At 27.0% G+C, this 25,908-nt stretch overlaps 2 protein-coding genes across 3 annotated transcripts; both read left to right on the top strand.

The window, feature by feature from the left end:
- Positions 1 to 500: 500 nt before the first annotated feature.
- LOC112603663 (putative phospholipase B-like 2) lies at positions 501 to 6,844 on the top strand. The gene is made up of 8 exons (XM_025352352.1): positions 501 to 703; positions 1,891 to 2,137; positions 2,255 to 2,349; positions 2,459 to 2,614; positions 2,732 to 2,957; positions 3,921 to 4,243; positions 5,886 to 6,059; positions 6,366 to 6,844. Exons 1-8 carry the CDS (start codon positions 501 to 503, stop codon positions 6,628 to 6,630), a joined length of 1,689 nt encoding a protein of 562 aa, XP_025208137.1. The 3' UTR covers positions 6,631 to 6,844.
- A 2,999-nt stretch (positions 6,845 to 9,843) lies between these two features.
- Positions 9,844 to 18,743, top strand: LOC112603652 (putative phospholipase B-like 2). Of its 2 annotated transcripts, XM_025352342.1 has the most exons (9): positions 9,844 to 10,073; positions 12,346 to 12,583; positions 12,654 to 12,748; positions 12,897 to 13,052; positions 13,298 to 13,523; positions 14,873 to 15,195; positions 15,976 to 16,146; positions 16,244 to 16,510; positions 17,488 to 18,743. In XM_025352342.1, exons 1-8 carry the CDS (start codon positions 9,874 to 9,876, stop codon positions 16,503 to 16,505), a joined length of 1,671 nt encoding a protein of 556 aa, XP_025208127.1. In that variant the 5' UTR covers positions 9,844 to 9,873; the 3' UTR covers positions 16,506 to 16,510; positions 17,488 to 18,743. The 2 variants fall into 2 exon arrangements, with proteins under 2 accessions (XP_025208127.1, XP_025208126.1); XM_025352341.1 differs by lacking the exon at positions 17,488 to 18,743 and having other exon boundaries at positions 16,244 to 16,570.
- Positions 18,744 to 25,908: the final 7,165 nt, after the last annotated feature.

Genomic DNA, 25,908 nt, shown 5'->3' on the forward strand with positions numbered 1-25,908 from the left:
TATTGTAAAAGTAGATACACTTTATATGTAACGTAAATTAGCTCATAAAAACTACTTCACAATATTCCTAATATATATATTTTTTAATTCGTGTCATTAATGTTTTTACAATAACAATATTAATATCATGTTATATATATATGTATGCACTGTTGTTATTGACAGTAATAACACACACACACACACACACACACGTGTATGTATACAAATATTAGGAACTAACTTAACTCACAATGGTATTAATTATTTTTATTATTATTAAAAGAATATAATATATTGTGACGGGGGTACGACGTTGAAATTGTTCAGGTGCCTACATACCTGTTGATATACTTATAATTAGTGTTGATACATAATATTACACAGATTATATATCTGCAGGTATTGGCTTGCGGCTACAGCAACAGATCCGTTTGGTTGGTCATCGATGGCATTCGTTGTACAAGCATTATATTTACACACTTGTACTGCGATAATCGTTTAATAATCGTTTACTCATAATGTCTGTAAAAAACAACGCGATCGTCGCGAGTATTGTGTCGATTGCGATCATCGCGATGCTGCCAAAGCTGTGCTCGTGCGATAACCCGAACCAGATATTTTACGCCATCGCCGACGACGACGGTAATATTAGTATTAAAAACACGGAAGACGGCAGATTCGTCGGTAAAGCTAGTTACAGTCGGAGTATAAACGTTACGGGGTGAGTGTTAAAAAAGGTATAAAGTTTTTTCGATATCGTGATATAATAGGTTTATGAAGTCATGCTGGGCTAACGGAAGTACCTACTGTAACAAATATTTCTAAGAAGTACTCGTATTTATGTATTAGAGACAAATTTTAGATAGGCACTCTTTTTTATTAATCAGTAATTTATATTAATTCAGGTATGATGGTGTTTTTTTATCACACTTTTCCTAATTTTAAATACCAGCAAAGCAAGGGTTTTTACAACTACATTTAAATTACTTACAAAATAGTTGGTATTTAAAAATAATAATTAATAGTTAATGTATTTTTATAGTAAGTAGTTACATTGATTGTAAATTCTAGTAGTTACCTTAAGGAACTTTGTTGTCATACTTTAATGTTTATAAAATTAATATTAATATATTTAAATTTTAAATAATTATCAAGATTTATGCATTTTATTGATAAAACTTTTATAACTTAATACGAATTAAAATTATAATGCATCGTTATATCAGTATTGTATCATGTAAATATTTATTGTAACTCAAAAACACTATTTGTTCATAACTAGTATTAGACTACAGTTATAAGCACTAAGCAACGACATACTATGTAAAACTAATACGATAAGATTTTATAAGTAATCATTGTTTTTACAAAAATTTAAAATATTGTAAATAAAAAATTGGAAAAAAGTATTAAAAAAAGCATTATTTAATGTAGTCAAACAGTAAGTAGTATTTAAAATATACTCAAAATACTTGTTGATACGTATTATATTTAAAAAACTTATTTAATTCTTGGAAAATAATATGAATATGAATACTCAAATGTTTTTACTCAAGTACTTCAGACCACAAGTCATAACGTTAGTAAATGGGTACTATTTTGATTTATTTCGATTATTAAAGCAAATCAATAATAATTATTGTTAGTTACACTTGAAACATGTGTATTTTACATAACGTCGATAAAATTACTGACTAATTTTGAAAAAATATTTTCTTATTATTTAGGGAAAAATTCTTTAAAACTTTTACTTTCTTCTTAAAATTAAACTCTTGTATGCATAATATTGCATAAGACGTATCTATCGACTGAGAATAATGCCGAAAATTTTATCTTCCGGAATGATGCGCGCCTACAAAATATACTTAGACAGATAGAGTAAAAATATTGAAAATATTCGTTTTTCAGGTGGGATTACCTAGAAATACTTACATCTATCAAAGCAGATGACGCCACCCAAGCTTATGCTGCTGGTTTGTTGGAAGGATACATCACTGCTGACTTAATAAACACATATTGGCATAATATTTTTCAAAATTTCTGTGATGGTCGAGCAGATTTATGTGTGAAACTGGGCGAGTATTTGCAGACTAATAAAAATTGGGTCATGTCCCAAGTGATCGAGAAAAATGGATCGGACGCGTATTGGCATCAAGTTTGTACCACATAATTATAATTTATAATATAATACTCCTTATATGACGTTATTGGATTTTAACGCGGAAGACTGTAGCTATCATCATATTGTGTACAACGAGTCTTATGTTTAAAGGTTGGCCTCGTGTACAAGCAACTCGACGGGTTGTATGATGGATATAAATTAAACACAAAAGAAGGAATGCAGTCTTTGACATGGGAACATTTTTTGTGAGCATATATTATTTCGATTTCTGCTATTGATTTTTATAATTTAATATTTATTATGACATTTTAAAATTACATTGTATTCAAAAACGAAATTGTTATTATTTTGAAGTTGGATGAACATTCAAGAAGACTTATTTAATTTATGTGATGCCTTTAATTCTTCGCACCCTCATAAAAAACCGTTTGGGGCTGGATCGTGTTCAGTTCTTGTAAAATTACTACCTGGATCCAAAGAGTTGTTCTTTTCTCACGTAACTGGAAATTGGTACCTAAATTTGATTATATTATGCTATTATATATTATGAGTATTATTATCTTTCGAGATCTTAGTGATTATTTTATTAGACGTGTTTTAATATTATTAAACGTGTGTATTGTGTAGGTACGAAACAATGTTGAGGATACAAAAGCGATATCGTCTTAATTACAAGGAAAGTAAATCGTCGTACCAACTAGTGTTTGGACACGATATAACATTTAGTTCGTATCCCGGTTTTCTATATTCGATGGACGATTTTTACTTGATTTCTTCGGGTTTAGCAGTTACCGAAACCACTATTTCAGTTTACAATCCACAGCTATGGGCTCATATTCATCCAGTTGGGCAGGTTAGAGATAAATACAACGTGTAATTGTAAAAAGTCGTAAATGTTGAACCATATTATGATGTACAATTGCATAATACAATGATACACATAAATAATGTAGATATTATATTATTATGTACAAGGTGCATACAGATTTTCGTTATCTGCACGTAATCGAATTAATAAGGTTTCAGAATTGTTAAATACTTTGCATTTTTAAACTTCCCACTTTCTGTACCACGAGTGATAAAATATAAAACATATTTAAGTATTTTTAATACGTTGGTGAAATTCACAATAAAACGTACAAACGATTACAGAGATAAAAAATATATTATTTTATATTCAAAAACTGATTTATTATAAATCGTGGTATATAAATATAATGACTGCACAATATTTAAATATTACAAAACATGTACAGCTCGAACCATTGTAATTTAGTAGGTTTGTGGGTACTATTATACTTATGTAACTATATAGAATATAGATAGATAGGTATAGTGTATAAAATCATGATTGTTGTATTATAAAAATGTTTATAAAATATATGTTATAAAAAACAATAATTTTGACGTGACTTTTACGATATCAATACAATTTACTTTTGTTATATAATAGAATTGTTTCAATTAAAACTATTAATCAATTAATATATTAACTTTAGAGGGCTGTATATTCAAAGTTATGAACCAAGAAAAAAAATCGTATTTTTAAAATTTTATTTTATTAATTCGTGTAATCATATACATTAAAAAAACGTGCGCTCAATACAAAAAGTGTAAAATGCATGATCCAACGTTCTGTATATTAAAATATTTAGAAAAAATTGAAATTTTCAGTTAAAATCGTAAAAAATGACAAAAAGGCCTTTATATATAGCGTTACAGATAAATATCGAAAAATATGTGAATAAATATGCGCTAAAAAAAGTGTAATATTACCTATAATTATAAATTTATATTTATTAATTATATGACAAAGGTGATGGTTTTCATTCGGGCGATGGTAGCGAACCGACTTGCGTCCGACGGATTGGCCTGGACGAAATTGTTTAAGCAACACAACAGTGGCACGTACAACAACCAATGGCTAGTAATTAATTATTCGCTGTTTCGACCCGGTCGTAAATTGCCCCGAAGAGGGTTGCTTTACGTGCTAGAACAAATACCTGGACTGGTCGAGACGTGTGACGTGACCGAGCTATTTATGAATCAGACGTACTGGGCGAGCTACAACGTGCCATTTTTACAGGCGATATCTGAGGCCAGCGGTCAAGATAATATGGTGAAGCGATATGGAAATTGGTAAGACGGATATATTTCGCAACAATATTGCTGTAACGATAACGATATAGGTAACTGCTGCAACAATATATATAAAGGCAGAGCCGGATCTCATGGGCCTAGACCAAAATCCTGCCCACATATGATGTTTGGCTAACCATACGAAGGAGTGAAGAAATCCACAACAGTTTATAAAGATGGATTTTCCCACTCTATCTCTCCAACAATATTTCGTTAATTATTTTTAATTTTCAAAAGCAACTAAATAACTGTACAACTTCGTAAAAGTATAAAGTGTGCTCATTAATTTTAAATTTGATAATAAAATTGTAGAAATTAGCTTAAACGAGTCACACCTAAATTTAATTTAATTCATACACTTAATAAATACAAATTATAAAAAGATAAACTCTAACTATATTTTATAAGAAATCAATAAGTCTTATCACACATAACATAATACAACTAAGACCAACTATAAATATTTTATCAATATATTTATTTTTCACTTTTTACACTCCAATATCTAAATACAGATCATATATTTAAAAATTAGAAATATGATTTGAAAAATAAAACTGGAAAAACAAAATTGTATTGCTGTACGCTCTTGAACCAATCATTTTCCTTTAGACATTACACGTCTAAACGTTTTTATTATGTTATTTTACTAAGAAAAAAAGTATCGAAAAATTCAGTGACACCCATGCTACCCTATAAACTCTTAAAAATGTAGTGTGTATTTAGTGTAATTGATATTTTGAAAATGTAAATACATAATAGAAATTTCAGTGGTAGCATCATTTTGATATATATATATATATATACACCGTGTACATAGTACACACACATAATATATAATATTATAATATAGATTATGCATATTTATAACATTATATGTATAGATATATGCGTGCGACACTACAGCGTAAAAATTCAATGGCGTTTAGATTATCAGTTTCTTATGACTCAATAAATTAGGGTGATTTTGAGTTTTTGAAATGTATTTTGGAACCAATAGTTATCACAATATCTATAAACAATTTTAAAATGTATTTATTGATTTTCCGATTGTTCCTTATCAGGATTTCATATGATCAACTGCAAGTAACAGTATTTCAACAAGAGAAACGAAAGTGCATAAAATAAATTATGCTGTTGCATCACTCACGCACATATATTATATTTTCATTGTATATAAACCAAATTATCTAATATTTATGCAGTATATGCACGTCATACTCGTATGCGTTATCTCAGTTTACTAACGCACATCATAGCAAATTTGCAATCAACAGGATCCATTTTATGACATTAGCTTTAATATAAGAGTCAATTTATTTACCTGTTATCAAACTTTAATGCAAGAATATTACATAGGAAATCATATGGGCTTTTATTGGTATTTTAATTTTTCAAGTGAGTTATAGGTATTTAAAATATAAAAAATTTTAAATGCTCATAACTCACTTTAAAATAAAAATATAATAAACAATAAAAGTCCACGTGATTCCTTAAATAATATTCTTACTTTTAAGTTTGATAATAAGTAAATTAACTGTAATGTTAAAGTTAATAACATAAAATAGATTCCGCGGAAAACCTCATGTGAGTATAGCGTCTTCTTAATCTTGGCTTCCATTTTTTTCCTATATCGATATAGGTTTTCATACCGAAACACACCCCGTGCTCGTATATTTGCCAGGGATCATGTCGATGTGACGGACATGCCGAGTATGCTGCGCTTGATGCGTTCCAATGATTTCAGAAATGACCCAGAGTCTAGGTGCGAGTCTTGTGCTCCTCCGTATTCGGCTGGAAATGCGATTTCGTCCAGGTAAACGACTACGGTTTTGCTTTGAAGCTTAATAATTACTGCATGTTATGCCCCAAGTTATATTGTGTACATTGAGATACGATTCTATTTTGTAACAAATCTATTCGTATTGTCCACGCAATATTGAATGCCACTGGTACACAATCCATCTCTCGCCGCCAATTGGCAGTTTGGTTTTATCACTATTCTATTATGAATGCTCTTGACTTCCCATGAAAATCCATTTACTAGAATTTAAATATACTAAATATAAAAATATTACACCTGTTGAACTACGATTTTCATTAGTGTCATTGGGTTTTTCAGGAATGATTTGAACGACATAGACGGAGTGTACCCGTTTGAGGCACTTGGCTATTCTAACCAGGGTGCTATAGACGCCAAAGTAACGAGTCACATGACCTTTAAGAAATTGAAATTTTTGGCGGTCTCCGGTCCGACTAGGGGTACCGGAGGACGTCTTGGTGGGTTCTGTTGGAGTAAATCACACGCGGCTAACATCAGCCACGTCGGACTACCCGACTGTTGGAATTTCAAGCCTAAATTACATAAGTGGCAGTGGCAAAACTAGAGCTTAAATCTTGGGGGAAGCATAATCTAGGTTAGATAATTAGGTAAAGTTGATACTATGTACTAAAAATTTGTGTTATCGAATAATGATGAAAAATAGTTTTAAACCATGAATGAATAATTTGATTTTTAAAGGATGTGTTTTTTTTTTGAGGTGGAATAAGCCTGATCGCTCTAGTTTGCTTTTACTTGATAGGTGATTTAAAATGACATCGTAATTTAGCTGTTGATAATGTGTATCCATATATTTAAGTAAATTAAATAGTAAGTAATTTAAATATTTAGTAAAAGTATATACGAGAAAAATTAGTATTTTGATGGTATTTTAAAACCAGAGAGTTGAAAGAAAATCAAAAAAGTTACACTTTAAAAATATAAAATGTTAAAAAACAGTAACATAGTAATAGTAAGTTCCAGTAGTATACCTATAATAATAAGGATATCATTAAAAATATTTTTTTTTCGAACCGTAAGTTGGTTTGTAACTCTTTTTTTCTTTTCTTCGCGGTCACTCGCCATTTCTTTTAGTTTTCTATATAGCCTACAACAACACAATATATCTTCTCCATACAAGGTTGTTATTACTATTTAGTCAAAAAACCGTACCATAGAAATAATATTCCTTCTAATTTTCTTTTTTATTCATTTTTTCTTCTCTATATTAGTTATTTTTTCTATATAATAGTTTAATAAAGGAGATGATAGAGAGTGCAACCTTGTCGCACTTCTTTTATTTATCTTTGCATTATTTTTTTTTTATTTCAGCTGTCTGCTGTGTATATTAGGAGTGCAGTATTTTAAAGTCTTATTGTTCAAATCCTATTTCTTGTAGTATATTTGAAACTTTATATTCTATTTAACATTATCAAATGCCTTTTCTAAATCTAGGAAGCTATATAATATTATGTATGCGATTTTGTTCCTTTCAATCTGTTTTGCAATGAGCACTCAAAGTCTAAGTAATGTTTCTCTTGTACCTATTTAATTTCTAAAGTTTTATTAATCATTTTTAAAATTTATTTCTCTTTTTCTTTTAACACGTCGATTAATAATTTTTATAAGATCTTTTAATGCATGTGTAAGTAAACTCAGTATTTTAAATATTGGTTATACGTATTTGTTTTTTGTTTTTTGGGGATAGTTACAATTTATTATATTATTACAATAATAATCTGGAATTGTTCTTCAAGGTGCTTTTTTCATCTCTTTTGTTAACTGAATGTCATCAAATAGCAACTTACCATCTTTTTTCTTAATAGTTTTAGCATCTCGCTTTCTATTTCTAACCACGTTTAAAATCGTATGGTAGGTTTAATTTGTTCTGTTCATTTTAAAAAAGTGTCTCGATTTCCTTACATTGTTCTTTTAATCAAATTTCTTATGTTTTCTTAACCTCTCTGTTTACATAATTTCTTGATTGTCTATTCCCCTATCACCTTTTTGTAGTGTTATCATTCTTATACTTTCTTCTTTTTTATTTTTACTATAATATGGATAACGTCCAAATTTGCCTAGTATTTCTTCAGCTCTTTCTTTCCCTCACTTAGCGTAGAATCTGATACGTTTATAATATTATGTAAAGTAATATATATATTGTCATATTTATGGAAAGTGAATTTATTAGTTATCTATAGTTACCTATCTATAGTTTTGATCTTTATAAACTAGATATGCACTATACACATTTTATTTTTAATTGTTTTGCAAATGAAGTTTTTTTTTACATAAATAAAAAAAAATAACAATATATTATAACTTAAATAATATATATACATTATGTGCTGCTAACTTTTAGACATATATTTTTTATAATTTTATATTATTATTGTTATTTTTCTATTGTTTTATAGGTATCTATATTTTATTGAATTTATTGTACTTATTAATTATTAATATTTTAATATATTTATATCAATGTTATATTTTATAAGTGGCCAACTTGCGGCTCGCGAGCCACATGTGGCTCTCGTCATTGTCAGATGCAGCTCGCGTCTTATTTACAAAATCAAAATGTACTTAATATTGTTATGAATTTTAATTTTCAGGTATTAGCTTATAAAACATTATTAAATTATATAATCATATTGGCTCTTGATATCATTGTATTTATCTATGTGGCCCGCGAACCTATTCATGTTGGCCACCCCTGTTATATTTGATAAGAAAACTACGTCACTTTTTTAAAAATATTTTAACAATAACTACTTACCGAAAATTACCCACTTGAAATATGCACAAAATATTAAATTAAAACTAAAAAAAATGACAATGTAAATTTTTTAATGTAACGAATTTATTATTTTGTTTATTTTTAAGAATAATGCTTGTTAAAATTTATGAATCAAAATGTTTATTCATATTTTATATTCCACAAAAAAACATAAAAATAATATTATAAAATAAATACTTTTATATAAGTTATAATTTATGATGTTTAATCTTCATGTGTATATAAAATATGTATTAAATTTAATTAGTAAATAATTTATAATGAAGTTTAAATTAATATTATTGAAAAGAGTTAATTAGTATTAAAAGTATAAAAAACTTTTTATTTTCATGAAATTTTTTTTTTTAAACCATCAGACAATAATAATAATAATTACTTTTGGTTCATTGCATAATGTTAAATAATTGGGATCAAAGTATAATTTATATTTTATTATACAGTATTGGGTACTTATAGAAATGTATTCGCTGATTAAATAAATAAATAATAATGTATTTAATAGCATCTACATACATAAATTAAATGGACTTAATCAAAATAATATGTATATATGTATATATATATATTTAATTGTATTTGTATGCATAAAAAATGTATAGGTTTATTATAGTCATATTTTTCAAAATATTTATCTTTCATTCATTTTTAAATGGTCTTTGTGCATCAAATAAAAATACATCTCAATCATGTAAAAAACTACAATTTTTTCACAAATTTTTGAATTTTTAATGTTTAAAACATATTATTTTAATACTAGAAAGTATAAAATTAGGTACTTATTAAAAATAATATTTTCTCATTTTTTGTTTTATTTTACAAATAGTTTATAGCTACTTTACAACGTTATATTAGATACAACTTATGTTAGATCGAAACATCTTATATAATATCATAATACTCATTAGTCATTTATATAACTACTAATTTAATTATCAAATAGATCAAAAGTCATTGACCATTATGGGAGTCGTTAATTTCTAATTTACAACGCATTTGTTTAGTATCAATAGAACAATGTCGTCAATAAGATGTATACTTCTCTCATTGTTGTCCGTTTGGGCATTACAGTGTTCAGCTATAATGAAAAATCAAACGCTGTTAGCAGTGAAAAAGGAGAACAATCGAATAACCATCCAGCCTAAACTTTACATCGTTAAATCCAAAGAGATAATTATCGGTAAAGCCAAATATATCGACAGGATCAACAGTACAGGGTATGTATACATTGCAGCAGATATTTAATATAAACATAAAACAAATTTATTAATTTTTCATAGCCGTTTTAAATAAATATTAAATAGCATGGTCATTTAAAAACAACTCTAATTATTATAAAAATATGTTCGTTAAATTACGATAATATATTATTTTTATTTTATAATTTATTATTCGTGACTAAGATTTTGCTTTTTTATTTTTGTATTTATACGAGTGAATGTAATATTTTTTCATTTCATGAATCTTTTTAGTTTTAATGATACATGGAATTAAATTTAAACTTGTATTAAGCATTTTCATTCATATTAACAAATTAAATATTTTTAAATCATACAAACGCCACTACACAATAATATATAATAACAATGAATACACATCAACATCACATATTTATCATAAAATATGCCCCTTAAGTTGCGTAACGTTCTATAATAAGGGATCACCATGGAAAGTCAATAATTTTAAATGTATTTTTTTTTTATTTGATTTACAGAAAAATTAAAAAAATTATTTTTGTAAAACTATCAAAATAACTATTTTGATAATATTTTTTTTGTTATTATTATCAATTGTTGAAATCGAGTTAAAATTGACTGAGTTATAGTTGGTTAAGTTTTTTATTATTTTAATTTAATGATTTAGTTGGTAATTTATAAAACAGACGGAGTTCGTTTAAATCAAACTTTTTTTTTAATACCAACTTTTCCATAAAAATCGTTAAAAATATCAAATTTACAGTAGAGTTTAGAGTTAAATTAACGAAATATTTAAAAGATCGGAACTAAAACTTAAGGAAATCTTATTAACTTCTAGTTATAAAAACTACAACTTTGTATCATCAATAACGGAGTTAATTTTTAATTCTAACATTTCCAGAAATTAAAAATAACTAAATTAAAAAAAGGGATATTTAAATACATTTGTTAATTTTAATCATAAACGTAAACATTAGTAATTAAAAATTGTTTAATAAGTCAAAGCTTGTCTGACTGCCATGACATGTAATACTTTTTCTCGGATTTAAATTATTTTTCTATAACAAGTTAATTAAATTGTAGAAAAAATTATTAATATCAAACTATAATCATTCAATTACGATTACATCAAAAATCAAATAAATTTTAAACTTTTCTCAAATCTATACTTTCTTTTGTATTCTGTATTTGTGGAGAATTTAATTTTTTAGAAAACTATATTAAAAGAAATATTGTTAATCAAAAACCACGACAAAACTTGACATATATTAAAATTAAAATACCATATATAGTTTTTATTTAAATCCATAATCTTTCAACAGATAAGATGTATGAAAGAAATTGATTTTTAAATTAACATTATATTATAAATTACACATTATGATATTACTACATTATATGAAATATTATTTTATTGGAATTTTGGTCGATAATAATATTCTTTTTTATATTTTTATAACTGAAAATATAGGTTGATCCACATAAGTGTCTAAATTAATGATTTCAAAAAGTTTTTAATTTTTATTTAAACACATTTTTATGTAATTTGACGACATTGCAAAACTTAATTTTTGAAAAATATTATATTCTTTTATATTTTTGAATGACAACATACATTTATAATTTCATTGTCTAAAATTGTCTAAAGCATAATATTTTTGAAACTTTTCGAGTACTTCGATCCATCAGGATTTTGAATGAGTAAAATTAGTTATAACAGTATTTCAAGTTAATACAATCATCGAGCGAATTGTAGTGAATCAATATTTTACGGAACATATCTGTTCCTCTATACATACACCTACAGAATTTTATGTTTAAGAAACGGATTGTTTTTAGTAGAATTTTATGCAATGTAAGTTTATTTTTAATTTTAATATGAAATTAAAGAATGAATAAGTCTTAAGTGCTGGTTAAGTAATATTTTTTATATGTGTAAGCAATAAGGACCGAAATGAAACGATCATTTCATAATAATATAATAAACTGGTGTATACAATTTAGAACAAAAAAATATTTATTTTTGGAAATTTGTATTTAAGCCGTTTTTCATTAAGTAGAAAAAGGAACCTTTTAGAGGTAAAGTAAATGACTTACATCTTGTGTCTATAGTCTAGTGTACTGCATAATATAATAATACCGATTTTCACTAATGTGCATATAAGTAAAGTAATTTATTTCAAGGTTAGGAAGACTTATTTTAGTAATAATTAAAGTATTTATTTTTATGATATTTATTGATTTTCATATTTTTGATTGATATTGTTGCGACTTAATTAAAACAAAATTATAGATGGGGTTATTTAGAGATCAGGACTTCACAAAAAGCAAAAGACGAAGATCAAGCTTATGGTGCCGGATACTTGGAAGGAATATTAACCGCTGATCTCATATATAGCTATTGGTTTAACACGGCTAAAGGCTATTGCACCGACCGTTTGGAGGTCTGCCAACAATTAAAAGATTACATGTCAACCAATAAAAACTGGATTAAATCGAAATCAAATGAGTCCGACCCATATTGGTACCAGGTACATTATTTTTTTTCATTACCTTTACATTGCGTCTTAAACGATTATTACAATATATTATATTTTGTAGATCGGACTATATTACAAACAACTTGATGGGTTGTACGATGGATATATGCGAGGCAAGTCGCCCGATACGCCCGATTTGACTTGGGACGATTTATAGTGAGATTATTATTATTTTCATACATTATAAATTAAAAAATATTATTTTCATACAGTAAGATAATGGTAAAATTTTCATGTAAATCACATTATTTACACAAACATTTTAAAATTATTTTGTCTTATATGTGTGTGTTTGTTATTATAGCTGGTTAAACGCCCTCGACGACTTGGGTGACTTATCTGTGGCTTTAAATCCATCAGGAGCTAGTCACCGTATCCTAGGAAGTGGATCATGCTCGGCTCTTATCAAGCTGATGCCAGGAAACAAAGACCTATTCGTATCGCATGTGACGTGGAGCGGGTAAACACGACGGAAATAATAACTTATCATTACAATTTAATAAAACCTTATAATCAATTTATATTAAGGCGTATCTAGAGGATTAGACAATTTAAATGATTTTGGTTTTAATAAGTAATACTGTCAAATCTTCCATATATATACCTTAAAATTGTTTTGATGTTTTACATAAGTGTACGAAGTACATAAAACGTAGACGTTATACGACATATTTTATCATTTTAATAATCTCTTGCACTCTCCAGGTACGAAACAATGTTGAGAATACAGAAGAGGTATAGTCTACGGTTTAGAAAGAGCAAAACGTCCAATAAACTAATACGTGGGTTTGATATGTCATTCAGTTCGTTCCCGGGTGGTATTCAATCCGGAGATGATTTTTACCTGATGTCTTCAGGTTTGACCACTTTGGAGACTACTATCGAAAATTATAACAATTCCCTTTGGTCTAACGTGAAACCAGTCGGTCAGGTACATATATACATATACATCCAATTAATATTTTATGTCTTCAATCCTTTATTGAGATCATTCCGTTATTAAAGACTTGTGACAAAGATATATTTCTAATCTGGATCGGTTGCTTATCGTTTGTTAGTAGATCAGTGGCCATTAGGTTCTGTATAAATAAAAAGTTTGCAAATACTTATATTGTAAAGCATATCAATATAATATTAACATTGCATACTACTAAATACTAATTACAAATACGTACATAATATAGGTACTTAATAACTAATTGAGGGGTATTTATTTTGCTTTTGGGGTTCATCTGGCGTAAACTTTAATGTTTGTTGCTCTTTTAGTCTAAATGTGTATAGAAAATATATAATTCACTCGAAAATAAATTTAAGGTGCTATCAATTATATTTCAAACTCTGAATAGATTACGCTTACAATCGAGCACAATACATTTGAACCTCACTTATTATTACTAATTATATTATTTATTTGATATAACTCTTTCTTGTTGCAGTTTACATTATAATAGGTAGTATAATACGTATGTTTCGAATAACTGAATTAAACTAATACCAATTATATTTAAAGATATATGGTATGTAAGAAATATTACTGAATAATTTACGAGAGTTAGAATGCTTACAAAAGTTCTGAAAATAAATAATATTAGAATGTGCCTACTCTGCAACCTACCGATCTTATGTCAAGTGAACTGACTATCAACGTGATCAAATTTAAATTCTGAAAACATATTTGAAATCACCATGAAGTAAACTTAAAAATTGTTTTTCATTTTTTAAGTTGAAATGTTTAATACTGAACTTTTCAATTAATGTTGATTTAAACATTTTGGATATTAAAAATTTTGAAATTTTAATACAATATTGAATTGAAAAAAATAATTTTAAAATGTTAAAATTTCATTTTTAAACAAACTATATAGCAACTACTTTAGAAGTTTTCTAGATAAATTTGAAATCGTTTCCAGAAATTTCATCGATTAACTAGATAAGTTAATACAATTGGTAAAATATAATTGGTACTTTAGAAATGTACACAAAAATTATAAAATAACTAATATTCATGTGTAGCGCGTTATTAATTTGTTAATATTGCCTTACATACTAAGGACGGGTAACTTACTAGTTACTACATACGGAAGTATTTAGATAATTGCCTATATTAAGCTCCTTAAAAACGTCTCATAGAATTACTTTAAATATTCGTAAAAAGACTGCCACACCCGCATTATTTATTGTCGTAGTCTTATGGAGCGTATTATTATAGATTAAATAAACTTAATATATATATTTAATCTATGGTATTATATAATAACAGTAATAATGATTAAAATATAGGTTTTAGAATTTGTGCGAGCAATGATTGCAAATCGCCTGGCCGACAACCCCACAAATTGGGTGGATATATTCAAGCTTCACAATAGCGGTACGTACAACAATCAGTGGATGATCGTCAACTATGCGGCCTTTCAACCGGGAAGTCCCTTGCCTTCCAAAGACGTACTCCACGTCCTCGAACAGATGCCTGGTCACGTGATACACGATGATTTCACTGATCATTTAAGCAATCGGACGTACTGGGCAAGCTACAACGTGCCCTATTTTCCGTTTATATTCAACATAAGTGGAAACTACGACATGGAACAACGTTACGGCTCATGGTAAATAAAAATTTACATTATGCCAATTTTGGAAACTCTTAATTATTGTATGCACATTTTAATATCTATATGGAGCAAGGTTAGGTTAGTGCATCTCGTGATCTATATCGTACATTTTTAATAGTATAAATGCGTTCTCGATAATATTGATATAAATGTTGATATATCCAAGTACATACGTAAGTGCCAACTATTTGTAAACAACATTATCTTCTTGGAACTATTAAAAAATTCAAATACACGTAAAAGGTTTGATTCGAGCTTCTAATCATAAAGGGAGACAATATATGAAAAAAATAATAACCAAATTGAACGAATCTCTAAATTTTTTTTACTTCTTTGATTATATAAGAAAAAAAATAAATTATATTTAAAGATCAATCCATCATTGAATCACAATTTAAAATTTAGGAATCCCCTCCCTCATTGATTGAGCTACGGAAACATTATTGGACTATGATTTAAAAATAATAATAGCTGATGATGTATTATATTATAGCAGTGTCAATGTTGTTATCTATCATAAACTATAATTTTATAATTATTTTGTAAAAATAGTCCAAATGGCAAGTACCTACTTATAAGTTAGTAAGCATCTAGCATAGAAGTAATATTATATAAGTTATAATTTTATGTTAAGTCATAATATTATAATCTTATTTCATATATATTATATAATATTAAAATACATATCTACAACACCTGTGTAGGTGTATATTTTCTTAATTGTGCAACAGAAGATTCGATTTTTAATGATGTCAGCATAATTTACGATTAAAGGTTCTCGTACTCCAACACACCTCGGGCTCGCATATTTGCCAGAGACCATGTAAAGATTCACTGTGACAATTGTATGTTACATCTGATGCGGTCCAATAACTTCACACGTGATCCAGAATCTCGGTGCGACTGCAGTCCACCATATTCAGCGGAAAACGCGATATCTGCTAGGTATTTGATGGTTGAATGAAAAAGTTTTTATTTTCGTGATTATTTAGTTACAGAGTTTTTTGTATGATAATAAGGGTTGTGTGAATTTTTTTTTCAGAAACGATTTAAATTTTAAAAACGGTACGTATCCCATTGAAGCATTGGGTCATCGGTCACACGGAGCCACTGACGTTAAAATTACTACGAGCCAACTATTCCAACAGTTGAAGTTTAAAGCCATTGCAGGCCCCACTCAGGGAAGTAACAACAGTTTAGGACCTTTTTGTTGGAGTAAATCAGATTTCAACGATAAAGTCAGTCATCTTGGTCATCCCGACTGCTTCAATTTTAAACCAGTATTACATCAATGGACTTTATAAAATATGTAAATATGTTAAACGAGCACTTTTATATTTATATCTATTAATAAAAAATAGATTTTAAATACGCTTAATAAAAATTTTAACATTTTATGAAAGAAATTTTAAAATCAAATATATAATGTATGCTCAAGTTACTAAACAATTACTTTAATAAATGTTTGTATGTTTTTCTTTTCCTAATTATTTTAAAGAAGACTGAAAATTCTTAATTTTGACCTACCAAGAATACTAACTAAATCCAATTCACTACAAAAAGAGACCTATCTCAAAGTTGATTATCATAGTATTTTTTTACTAGATAAAGTGGCACAAAAAAATACACATGGTTGTAAATCAATATACTCATTGCTTCGTTCAAAATCTAAAAGTCGACCATATAAATTCTAAACCATATGTTATTTGTATTTCGTACTATAGTAAAATTTAAATAGGGGTTTGAAAAATATTATATAAAATTGAAAATAGGTCTTAGGTGAAAATATACGATTAAGCGATAGAACGCGTGAAATTAATCGATTTGGTGTAATTTTTTTTTTTTTTGATAATGTAATTTAAAAAGTTTCAAATGAATAAACATAGTACAAAATATACTTTTAATATTGAAAATTAAATTTCCGAATGTATTATAATATTAAAAAAAAAAATTCTAATAAGCTGTAAAAGGGGCCCTACTTAGTGTGTTAGTAAAAATAAAATAATAATAAAATAAAATACATCATTCTGAATTATATTTTTTCTAATACTATACGAGACCAGATTTTAATTTTTTTTTAATTTAAGCCGTTCTATTACTGTGTTAATGATACTGTTCGAATGTTCGATAAACAATCAATGTTCTTTAATGTACTATAGTTATGTATCTACGTACCTATTCGATAAATTTGTATTCATATATATACTGCACAGGTCTAATATATCAAATTATTTGATTACACTTTTTCTTTATTATATTATAAATCATAATACATTTACGCACTAGGCGGATATGGCGATGGCGGCTACAAGTACGGCGCGCGCGTCAACTGCATCCATGCAACTGACCTCGGGACCGGGTCCTGGCGGCCGCGGCCCTCCCGACAGCTGCCCGCGGTCAGAAGTTTGCCGACAACTCAAACGTCATTGGTCAGGCGGCGTCACGTCGACCGCGCCCTGCTACAAGTCGCGGTGCATCAGGCGCTGGTGAAGTAAACACAGCTATTTGTGAAACAATATTGTGATGTACTTTATGTACTTACACCTGTGTAATCTATGATTGTGTTATCTTTTTTCTTACGTGGAAAAGATATCTAATCGACGAACAGGATTTATTTGCGCATTACGCACGCATATTGTAATCGGACGGTTTTTTTTTCGTGACTATATAGGCTGTTTTTAAAATGGTTTTTTTATAGAGCGGTGTTTTTAAACAGTTGAGCTATTTTTTCCCCGAAAGATTACGAGCGTCGATTGACGAAAACAAAAACAACAATAATAATCATGTATTTACTATATACCTACGGTGAAGTAGAGATATTCTATTTATCTAGTGCATATCATAATACCTACGTTGCAATCGAAATAAAAATATAATTGTTCATATTTTCTCTTCTCTGCTCTACTGAAGTGTTTTTTTTATTTTAGACATTACTATCGGCGTCTATATAAATTTTTATTTTTTATATCTTTAAATACACGTATACTTATTTACGCGTATCAGCTGGAGGTTTACTCGTAATTAATTTTGACCGATTGGCAAAAATGTTAAAATTCTATCTGAAACGTTATCACGCAAGCCTGCAGGCTGCTGGTTCTAGACTGTGAACCTAACTATATATATATGTGTGTGTATTGTGATCAAGTAGCATCGATAGCGTTAACCTGCTGCAATACTAGCAGCATATTATATCAGCACGCTAAAAGCAGCTTGCAGTACTTATATAGAACTAGGTATAGGTAATTGGCACGAGTTGTTGGTAACGTACTCTGCGACTCTTGTATACATAGATTATATTTTTGACTTCTTTGCATTTTGAAATACAATCGATGAAAATATATTTAAACGTATTTCTGTTGTATGGTCTAGTAATTATGTAACTCCTTATTACTAACACAAGCTGTTTAAGCTTACAGGTAGTAAGTTTATCGAATCTGCAAATTCTTGTCTTATGCAAGTGTTCATATTACTATTTTTATAAATACGAAAAATAATAGGAATTATGTGTTCATAATAAGTACTAGCGATTTGATATAGAATCTAACAAAAAGAAGTAAGCTAATTTTAATATGTATTAAATTATTATCTCACAAAGCGAGTAATATGATTTAGACATATTATGTGTTATAGATTATTTAATGATTTAAGAATAAAATTAAAAATATTCATTATTTTTCAGTGAGGTTGATCGTAGATGAAAATTACAGAACATCTTATCGTCTCGGCTCTCGAGTATGATTTTATGTGTTTCGTCATTAGAAATATTAATTTCACGTGTCGTCTTCTCACTAACTCAAATAGGAATTATCAACAATGGTGGTGTATTGATAATATTTTTTTCTGCGTGGACATCTATAATTTTTTTCTTTTACGCTTTTGACGTCAGTACTACAAAAATTAAATTGTTTTATCTTAGAAATATGTGTATACAGCAACATATTATAGACCTTAATAATTGTTTATATTTTATTACATGTGTATATTAATAAACTGACTTTACTGAATATATTATTTTGTACAAACATTTTTTATTTAAATTACAGGTATACTTACTCATTGTATGTATAATAAAATATAAACTATAATGTTCTATTAACGCTATACCATACAGTACCAGACAGTAACAGTATATATATATTTATAAGATAAAACCTATTTTAATTTCTTAATGTATTGACGTCAAAAGATTAAAATAAAAAATTTAGGTATTTACGCGTTTTTATATACGTACACAATATATACATATTTGTCTACTAATTAATATCAATGTAGTTACCTTTAGTAATTATATTGATGAATATGCCGTGGATTATGTGTGTTTAAATGTTAAAAAAGTGGTGAAATGAAAAGGTATCACTCAACTCGAGTCTATTTCACATTTAACGTCTTACAAAAACTTTATATTTTAATAACAAAATTATATAATAATTAAAAATGTACGAAGATCGTATTTCGTATAAATAAAATTAAAAATCAATACCTCTTATGCATTATTATTATTTATTATTATATAATTCGAAAACCAATAAAATAACCTCTCGGCACAAAGTGATTTATATAACTAGCTAGTAACTAGCTAGTATACACAGCAGCAATATAAACGATATTGTAATTTAAATAAATGTTGACGTTCGAAATTGTATTGGAAAAACGTAATACAGCACGTTTCATAAATGTTGATAAACCTAAATTATAATCTTTAATGTAAAATACGCGCGATACTCGTTCCACACGTACCCACACCTGTGCACAAAATCCTTGCTTGGCCTATTCGGATCAGTAAATTGTATTGCCAATCTTTTTTTTCCGACATAATAATATAATGCATAGTATTGTGTTTTCGATAGCTCTGAAAATGATGAACACTCAAAACTCAAATATACAAAACTGATGATCATTAATATTATACAATATGTCAATGTGACTGTATAGTAATGTATATACATATTAATATTGACCGTAATAGATACACTTTAAAAGTTTTATTGTTTGACAAGGGTAGCCGTGTAGATCAATAAAATCTTATAGGTTGAAATTGATATATATTATTTTGGTTTAGGACGAATTTGAAATTTAAGCCGAAGACGTATGCTTAACAATTTGAAGTGACGGCTAATTGGAAATACGTTTTTTTGTAATGTTTTCTTCGTGAAATTGATTTTATTTCTAAGTTTTAAATAGTAAGTACCTACTAATATAGTTGTTACTTGCTTTAATATCTAATTATACCGCTAAAATGCAGTATAACGACCATATATACATATATATACAGCATATAATATTATAATAATATCATTAAATTAAACCAAGTGTATACGTAATTATTATAGTTTATAATTTATTGCGAAGCTACTAACTATTTTATGATTATCAAACATCAAAAGATTCACTATACCTGCTAAAGAAAAATATTTGAAGTATTATAGATTTTAAATTATTTTTATACATAGATAGGTACATCATAATAATATAAAAACATTATAAGATTATAAATCATAAGATAGTAATCAAAAAAAAAAAAAAAAATGAGATGGGCCAAACATATTAAGTTTATCAATTTGTTGTAATAATATAAAGGAAATGTTTTAAAACAATAAAATAATTATTTGATTATTATCTACGACGATCTTATATATTGTATTTGTCTTGTCCTAAAGTGAATGTCAAATGCATTACCTTCTACATTTTTACCTTGAGTGTATTTGATGATTGCGATTATGGCATTATACTTATACTATACATAGTAAAATACACATCTAATATACATAAATCTATCGTACATACACCTACATAGATAATACTTACATAAACCTATTTGTTATTATATGCGTTGCTCATTAAAATAATTCCGTTATAACTTGTCGAAGAAATAATACATAAATAAAATATACGTTATTATGGTTATACTATATATTTAAACATACCTGCACATAACTCAGCCAGGGTTACTGCATGAAATCATCAGTGTTAGATATACTTACAATGTATGATGGTCGATTCGTAAAAATATTTAACATTACAATACTATTTATAATGTAGCAGTTATTCTAGTTAACGGATCTAGGACATTGATAAACTGGTATACGTACTACTTATAATAAATTATTATTACTGATGTTCGTTTAGTAATTTTTAATATGAATGTGTTTTAGTTAATACTGTGTACACGGAATGAGTGTATTTCATCGTAAAATATATTAAAAAGATACAATAATACAATAGTTTATTTGTACAGCAAACATTTAATACAAATTAATATTAATATTATATCATAATAATAATTATAAAATATAAACTCATATTTATAAATTATAGACTCGCCAATAAAAGCAGTGTTACGTTGAATTACACTAGAATTTAAAGTATAAAAAATATTAATCAATTTAATGATACATGTTACATTCAAAAGCCATTTTTTTCAAACTCGTATTATTATTCAAATAATTTATAGGTACTTCACGAATATGTGAATTTTATTCATTACTGTTAATATGAAACAGTTAATTTCAACAGTTATAAAAATACTAATTAATAAGATTAGTATATAATATAAACATATCTTCTATTTAAATTCCCATCATTCTATTGATTAAAATTGTCTACATGTTAACATATCCTACCATAAATTTATATTTTTTGCTATAGGTACCTTAATCGTTTTCAAGTACGGCGTGTTCATATAATTTAATAAACCGTTTTAAAAATAACTGTTTATAAATATAGGAATACATAAAAAATATTAAATATATTTTTTCTTATGTTGGATTTTATAATAAATAACCTGAAGAATCAATGATTTGATGTCAAATTTTATGCTAAGCTGAGAAAATCTGCGTTAAAAATATTTGTTATTCTCAACATTGCTTTAGTGGTCGATGATGTCGGTATAGGAAACGTACGGCATGCTATAATAGAGGCAAAAACGTTTTAAGGGTGGTTGACAATTGATTGAAAACTATAAGTGTCATGGACGTCTTTGCACGTCAACTGCAGTCGACCCACCTGTCACAAAATCAATACCTTGATGTTGGTAAATCAACGTATGAGTATCAGGGAGCTTACTAAAGAGTATGGGATATCAGTTAGATCTTATCACAAAATTTTTACCGAAAAATTAAAAATGCACCGCATCGCAACGAAATTTGTACTACGTTTGATGATGGACGACCAAAAAGCCAATCGTGTCCAGGTTTGTCAAAAATTGTTTGATCGTTCAAAAGAAAATAACTCGTATATGCGAGTGAATGATAAGTTTAAATATATTTCAGTTTCCGATTTAATTCTTAAAATACAAAATGCAGTTTAAGATTATTTGAAAGAAAGAAATTCACAAATTATAACACAAGTATGCAACTGAAACACGTGCATTTCATTAGCCAAATCCCTCCTTAAATGTATATTTAATTTTCTAGTTATTAGTGTGAATTTTTGCGATATCGGTTCAAACACAAATTTGAAAAAAAAAATTGACTAAAATTGTGCCTTATAGCCCTATAGTTATGCAACACTCATTCCACCACTAAACATTTTTTCAATGGAAGTAACTGTATAGTCGTATAGGTTATAACTTATAAGTGTTTAAGTGTATTAACCAACCTGCAATTTTTTTTTTAAATTCACACTTAAACCAGTACCTATCACACAAATTCACATTAATGACACTAATTATTTACAAAATGATTTCAATAAATATGAAATCGAAAGAGCTTATCTACGAAATTTAAATTAAAATATTATTTTACGTCGACATGTAGTTTACATATCTATATTTTATTTTATTTTAACCGTAGAAATAAATTTTATAATATGTTTGTATTTTTATCGTTAATTTAATTAGATCGAAAGCGTGTAAATTTTCATCGAACAACAATTTCATATTATTTATAAACAATTCGAAAAACTCATTTTTTTTTTTAGTCAAATTTAATTAAATTTTTTTTTTTTTAAAGAATCAAAAAAACGCTTACTAAACTTTCACTTGCATTGTACAATTATTGTCCAACGTTGGCTAAGATTCAGACTTTTGTAAATTTTTGCTCTCGGGCATTATTTATAGAATAATTGTCGAAATAATCTAATAATAGATTATCTAACTTAACACAATAGTATAAAGCTATTATTTTAAAAAGCAAATATCTACGAAGATATGAGTTAGCAAAAAAAGTTCAGTTCAAAATCATTATTTATAATAATACTGCTTTGTTAATCATTTTAAAATGTGCTCGAATTTTACCAACACTATAGTGTTTTTAAATACTTTTTCATTTCTTCTCTGCAGTATAAGTTTTTAAACTAAAAAGAAACTGGTTATGTTAGGTAAAAAAAAAAAATAATGCATCTGGGAAAGAAATATAATATAAGTAAGTTAATATAACCTAGTAGATTATGGCTTCACGGCTATAAGCATAAGAACGATATTTATGTACATGTAATAATATAATATGGGTAGATATTAAATACGTATAGATTATTTCTTTTTAGTTTTTACCCCGTTATTTAATTAATCATTAGCTGCATGATTTATTTTACATTTTTTTATACGTGGAATACTTTTCCTGCATGTCTAAAATGTTTAAAAATAAAATACCTATTTTTATTATAAATGTACAATACATTATTACCTATATTTAAAATGGTTTTTTATGAATTATAAATTAAAAATACTATTAATTTTGATTAAATAGTTAGATATATTCTTTCTTACGAGTTATTATAATAATAAAATAGTTTAATAAATATAAAATAATTAAAACAAATTAATAATTAGTTATTTGTAAACATTGTTTAAATATTAAAAATAATAAACCAGTTTTATCTAATCTTAGGTATGAATCAATAATATTCTTAACAATTATAAAGTAATAACATTGATTATAAATTAGAATTACTAGTATTTATAATCAATAGTATTATGGTATAAATATGTATGTAAACTTGTAAAATATAATTCATTACAACAAATTCTTAATGTTATTATATTAATTATTTTATACAGTATAAAAATATTTAATTAATAACCATATATCTATGAATCCTAATCTCTTAATATTTTTTTAGTATTTGTAAAAATTATACTACACTAAAACTCCAAATTCTTCATTTTTCCGTTTTTTTTTTTTTAAAAACTTTTTTTTAGTTTGAAAATTGCAATTTTAAATTCTATATATTTTTGATTTTTTAGCAAATAAGTTATTAAAATAAGAAATTCCGATTTAGTAATAAAAATATTATAGTGTTACTTTAAAATTAAATTGCAACTAGTAAGCATGATGGGTGGTATTTTAGAATCATAGATATTCATAAAGTTATTAGGTATTATAAATATAATAACATAAAAACATAATAAAAATTAAACTAATATGTACAGAGTATAGAAATTTTTTATAGTATACATACTATTGGAAACTAAGTAAATGATGAAGTATTGTTTTACTATATAGATAAGAGCTAACTCCGTTATTTACTCAACTACAGAAAAGATTAAATGATGGCTTAGCGCCATGATGTGTGTTTGCATTAAACCATACATATAGAACGAACGTACGTATAGTTATAATTTACTAATTTACTAAGAAAAAAAGAAAAAGCCAGATTTTATTTTATAGTTTTTATCTGTAAATTTGATTTTAATTATATGTAACGTAATTAAAACTATGCATATTTTAAAATCGTACACAACTTCTCTGGACTTTTTTTACTAACTACATAGATTTTAAGATAAAAAAAAAATTAACTGTGCACATTATTACAATGGCAACCAGGATCATGTACACTGACTGTATGTTGGGAGTTGGATGGGGAGCAGGGAGTATACAATCGTTATGCTGCACCATGATATTTTTGGCGCCAGTCTGCAGATAGCAATGTTGTTATTTTAAATTTAAATGCACTGATAAACCGTCACATTAATAAAACAATTTCGATCGAAGTTCGATGCATTACTATATTAGTACAACAAAATTATCGATATTTTTATTTTGCTTGTATGAGAAGATCTTATGTCCACAATAGTATACGCACCTGAATAATATCCTAAAAAGAATTTGTAATGGTATTCACAGGTAAGTAATAACTAATAAGTATTTTATAAGTACAAAATATCTTAGGCTAATTGTAGCAGTTAAACTCTGCAGTCCCTTATTCGTAATTACATAAAATAAATATTGTATCTAGTATGCAATAATTACATTATTCATATTCCCCCTCATATTCAAAATATTATATACATATATATTTTTTTTATGCAGTTATTTAACATGATGTACTTCTACGGCTATTTTTGTAATTTTCAAACGCTTTTAGATTATGCGTATAATTAAAATTTTCCGTTGGAGTTAGAATTTTATGGGAAATTTTTGATTTTACACATAAATAAACTATAAAAGCGTACTAATAAATACATGCCAATTAATTGCATAATATTGTAAAATTTCAAATGCCTGTGTGCCTGAGAAGGAGGATTAAAGAAATGAACGTTGCAATAGTCCGTAAACACTTTCAATTAGAAAAAATGTTTTTCTCCTCATTCGTATAGATAGATATAAAACGTATATCATTATATATCATATAATTTATTAAAAACAGGAGTAAACATGTATATTGCATACGAGTATATACATAAAGTGTTATTAATAACTGTTGCTTTATAAATGAAGAGACTGCTTCGTTTAAATTAACTTAAATAACTTTTTAGCTTCATTTTATTAG

Source organism: Melanaphis sacchari, unplaced genomic scaffold, assembly GCF_002803265.2.
Source record: "Melanaphis sacchari strain LSU unplaced genomic scaffold, SCAv2.0 Contig10_pilon_pilon, whole genome shotgun sequence".
NCBI classification, from domain to species: Eukaryota; Metazoa; Arthropoda; class Insecta; order Hemiptera; family Aphididae; genus Melanaphis; species Melanaphis sacchari.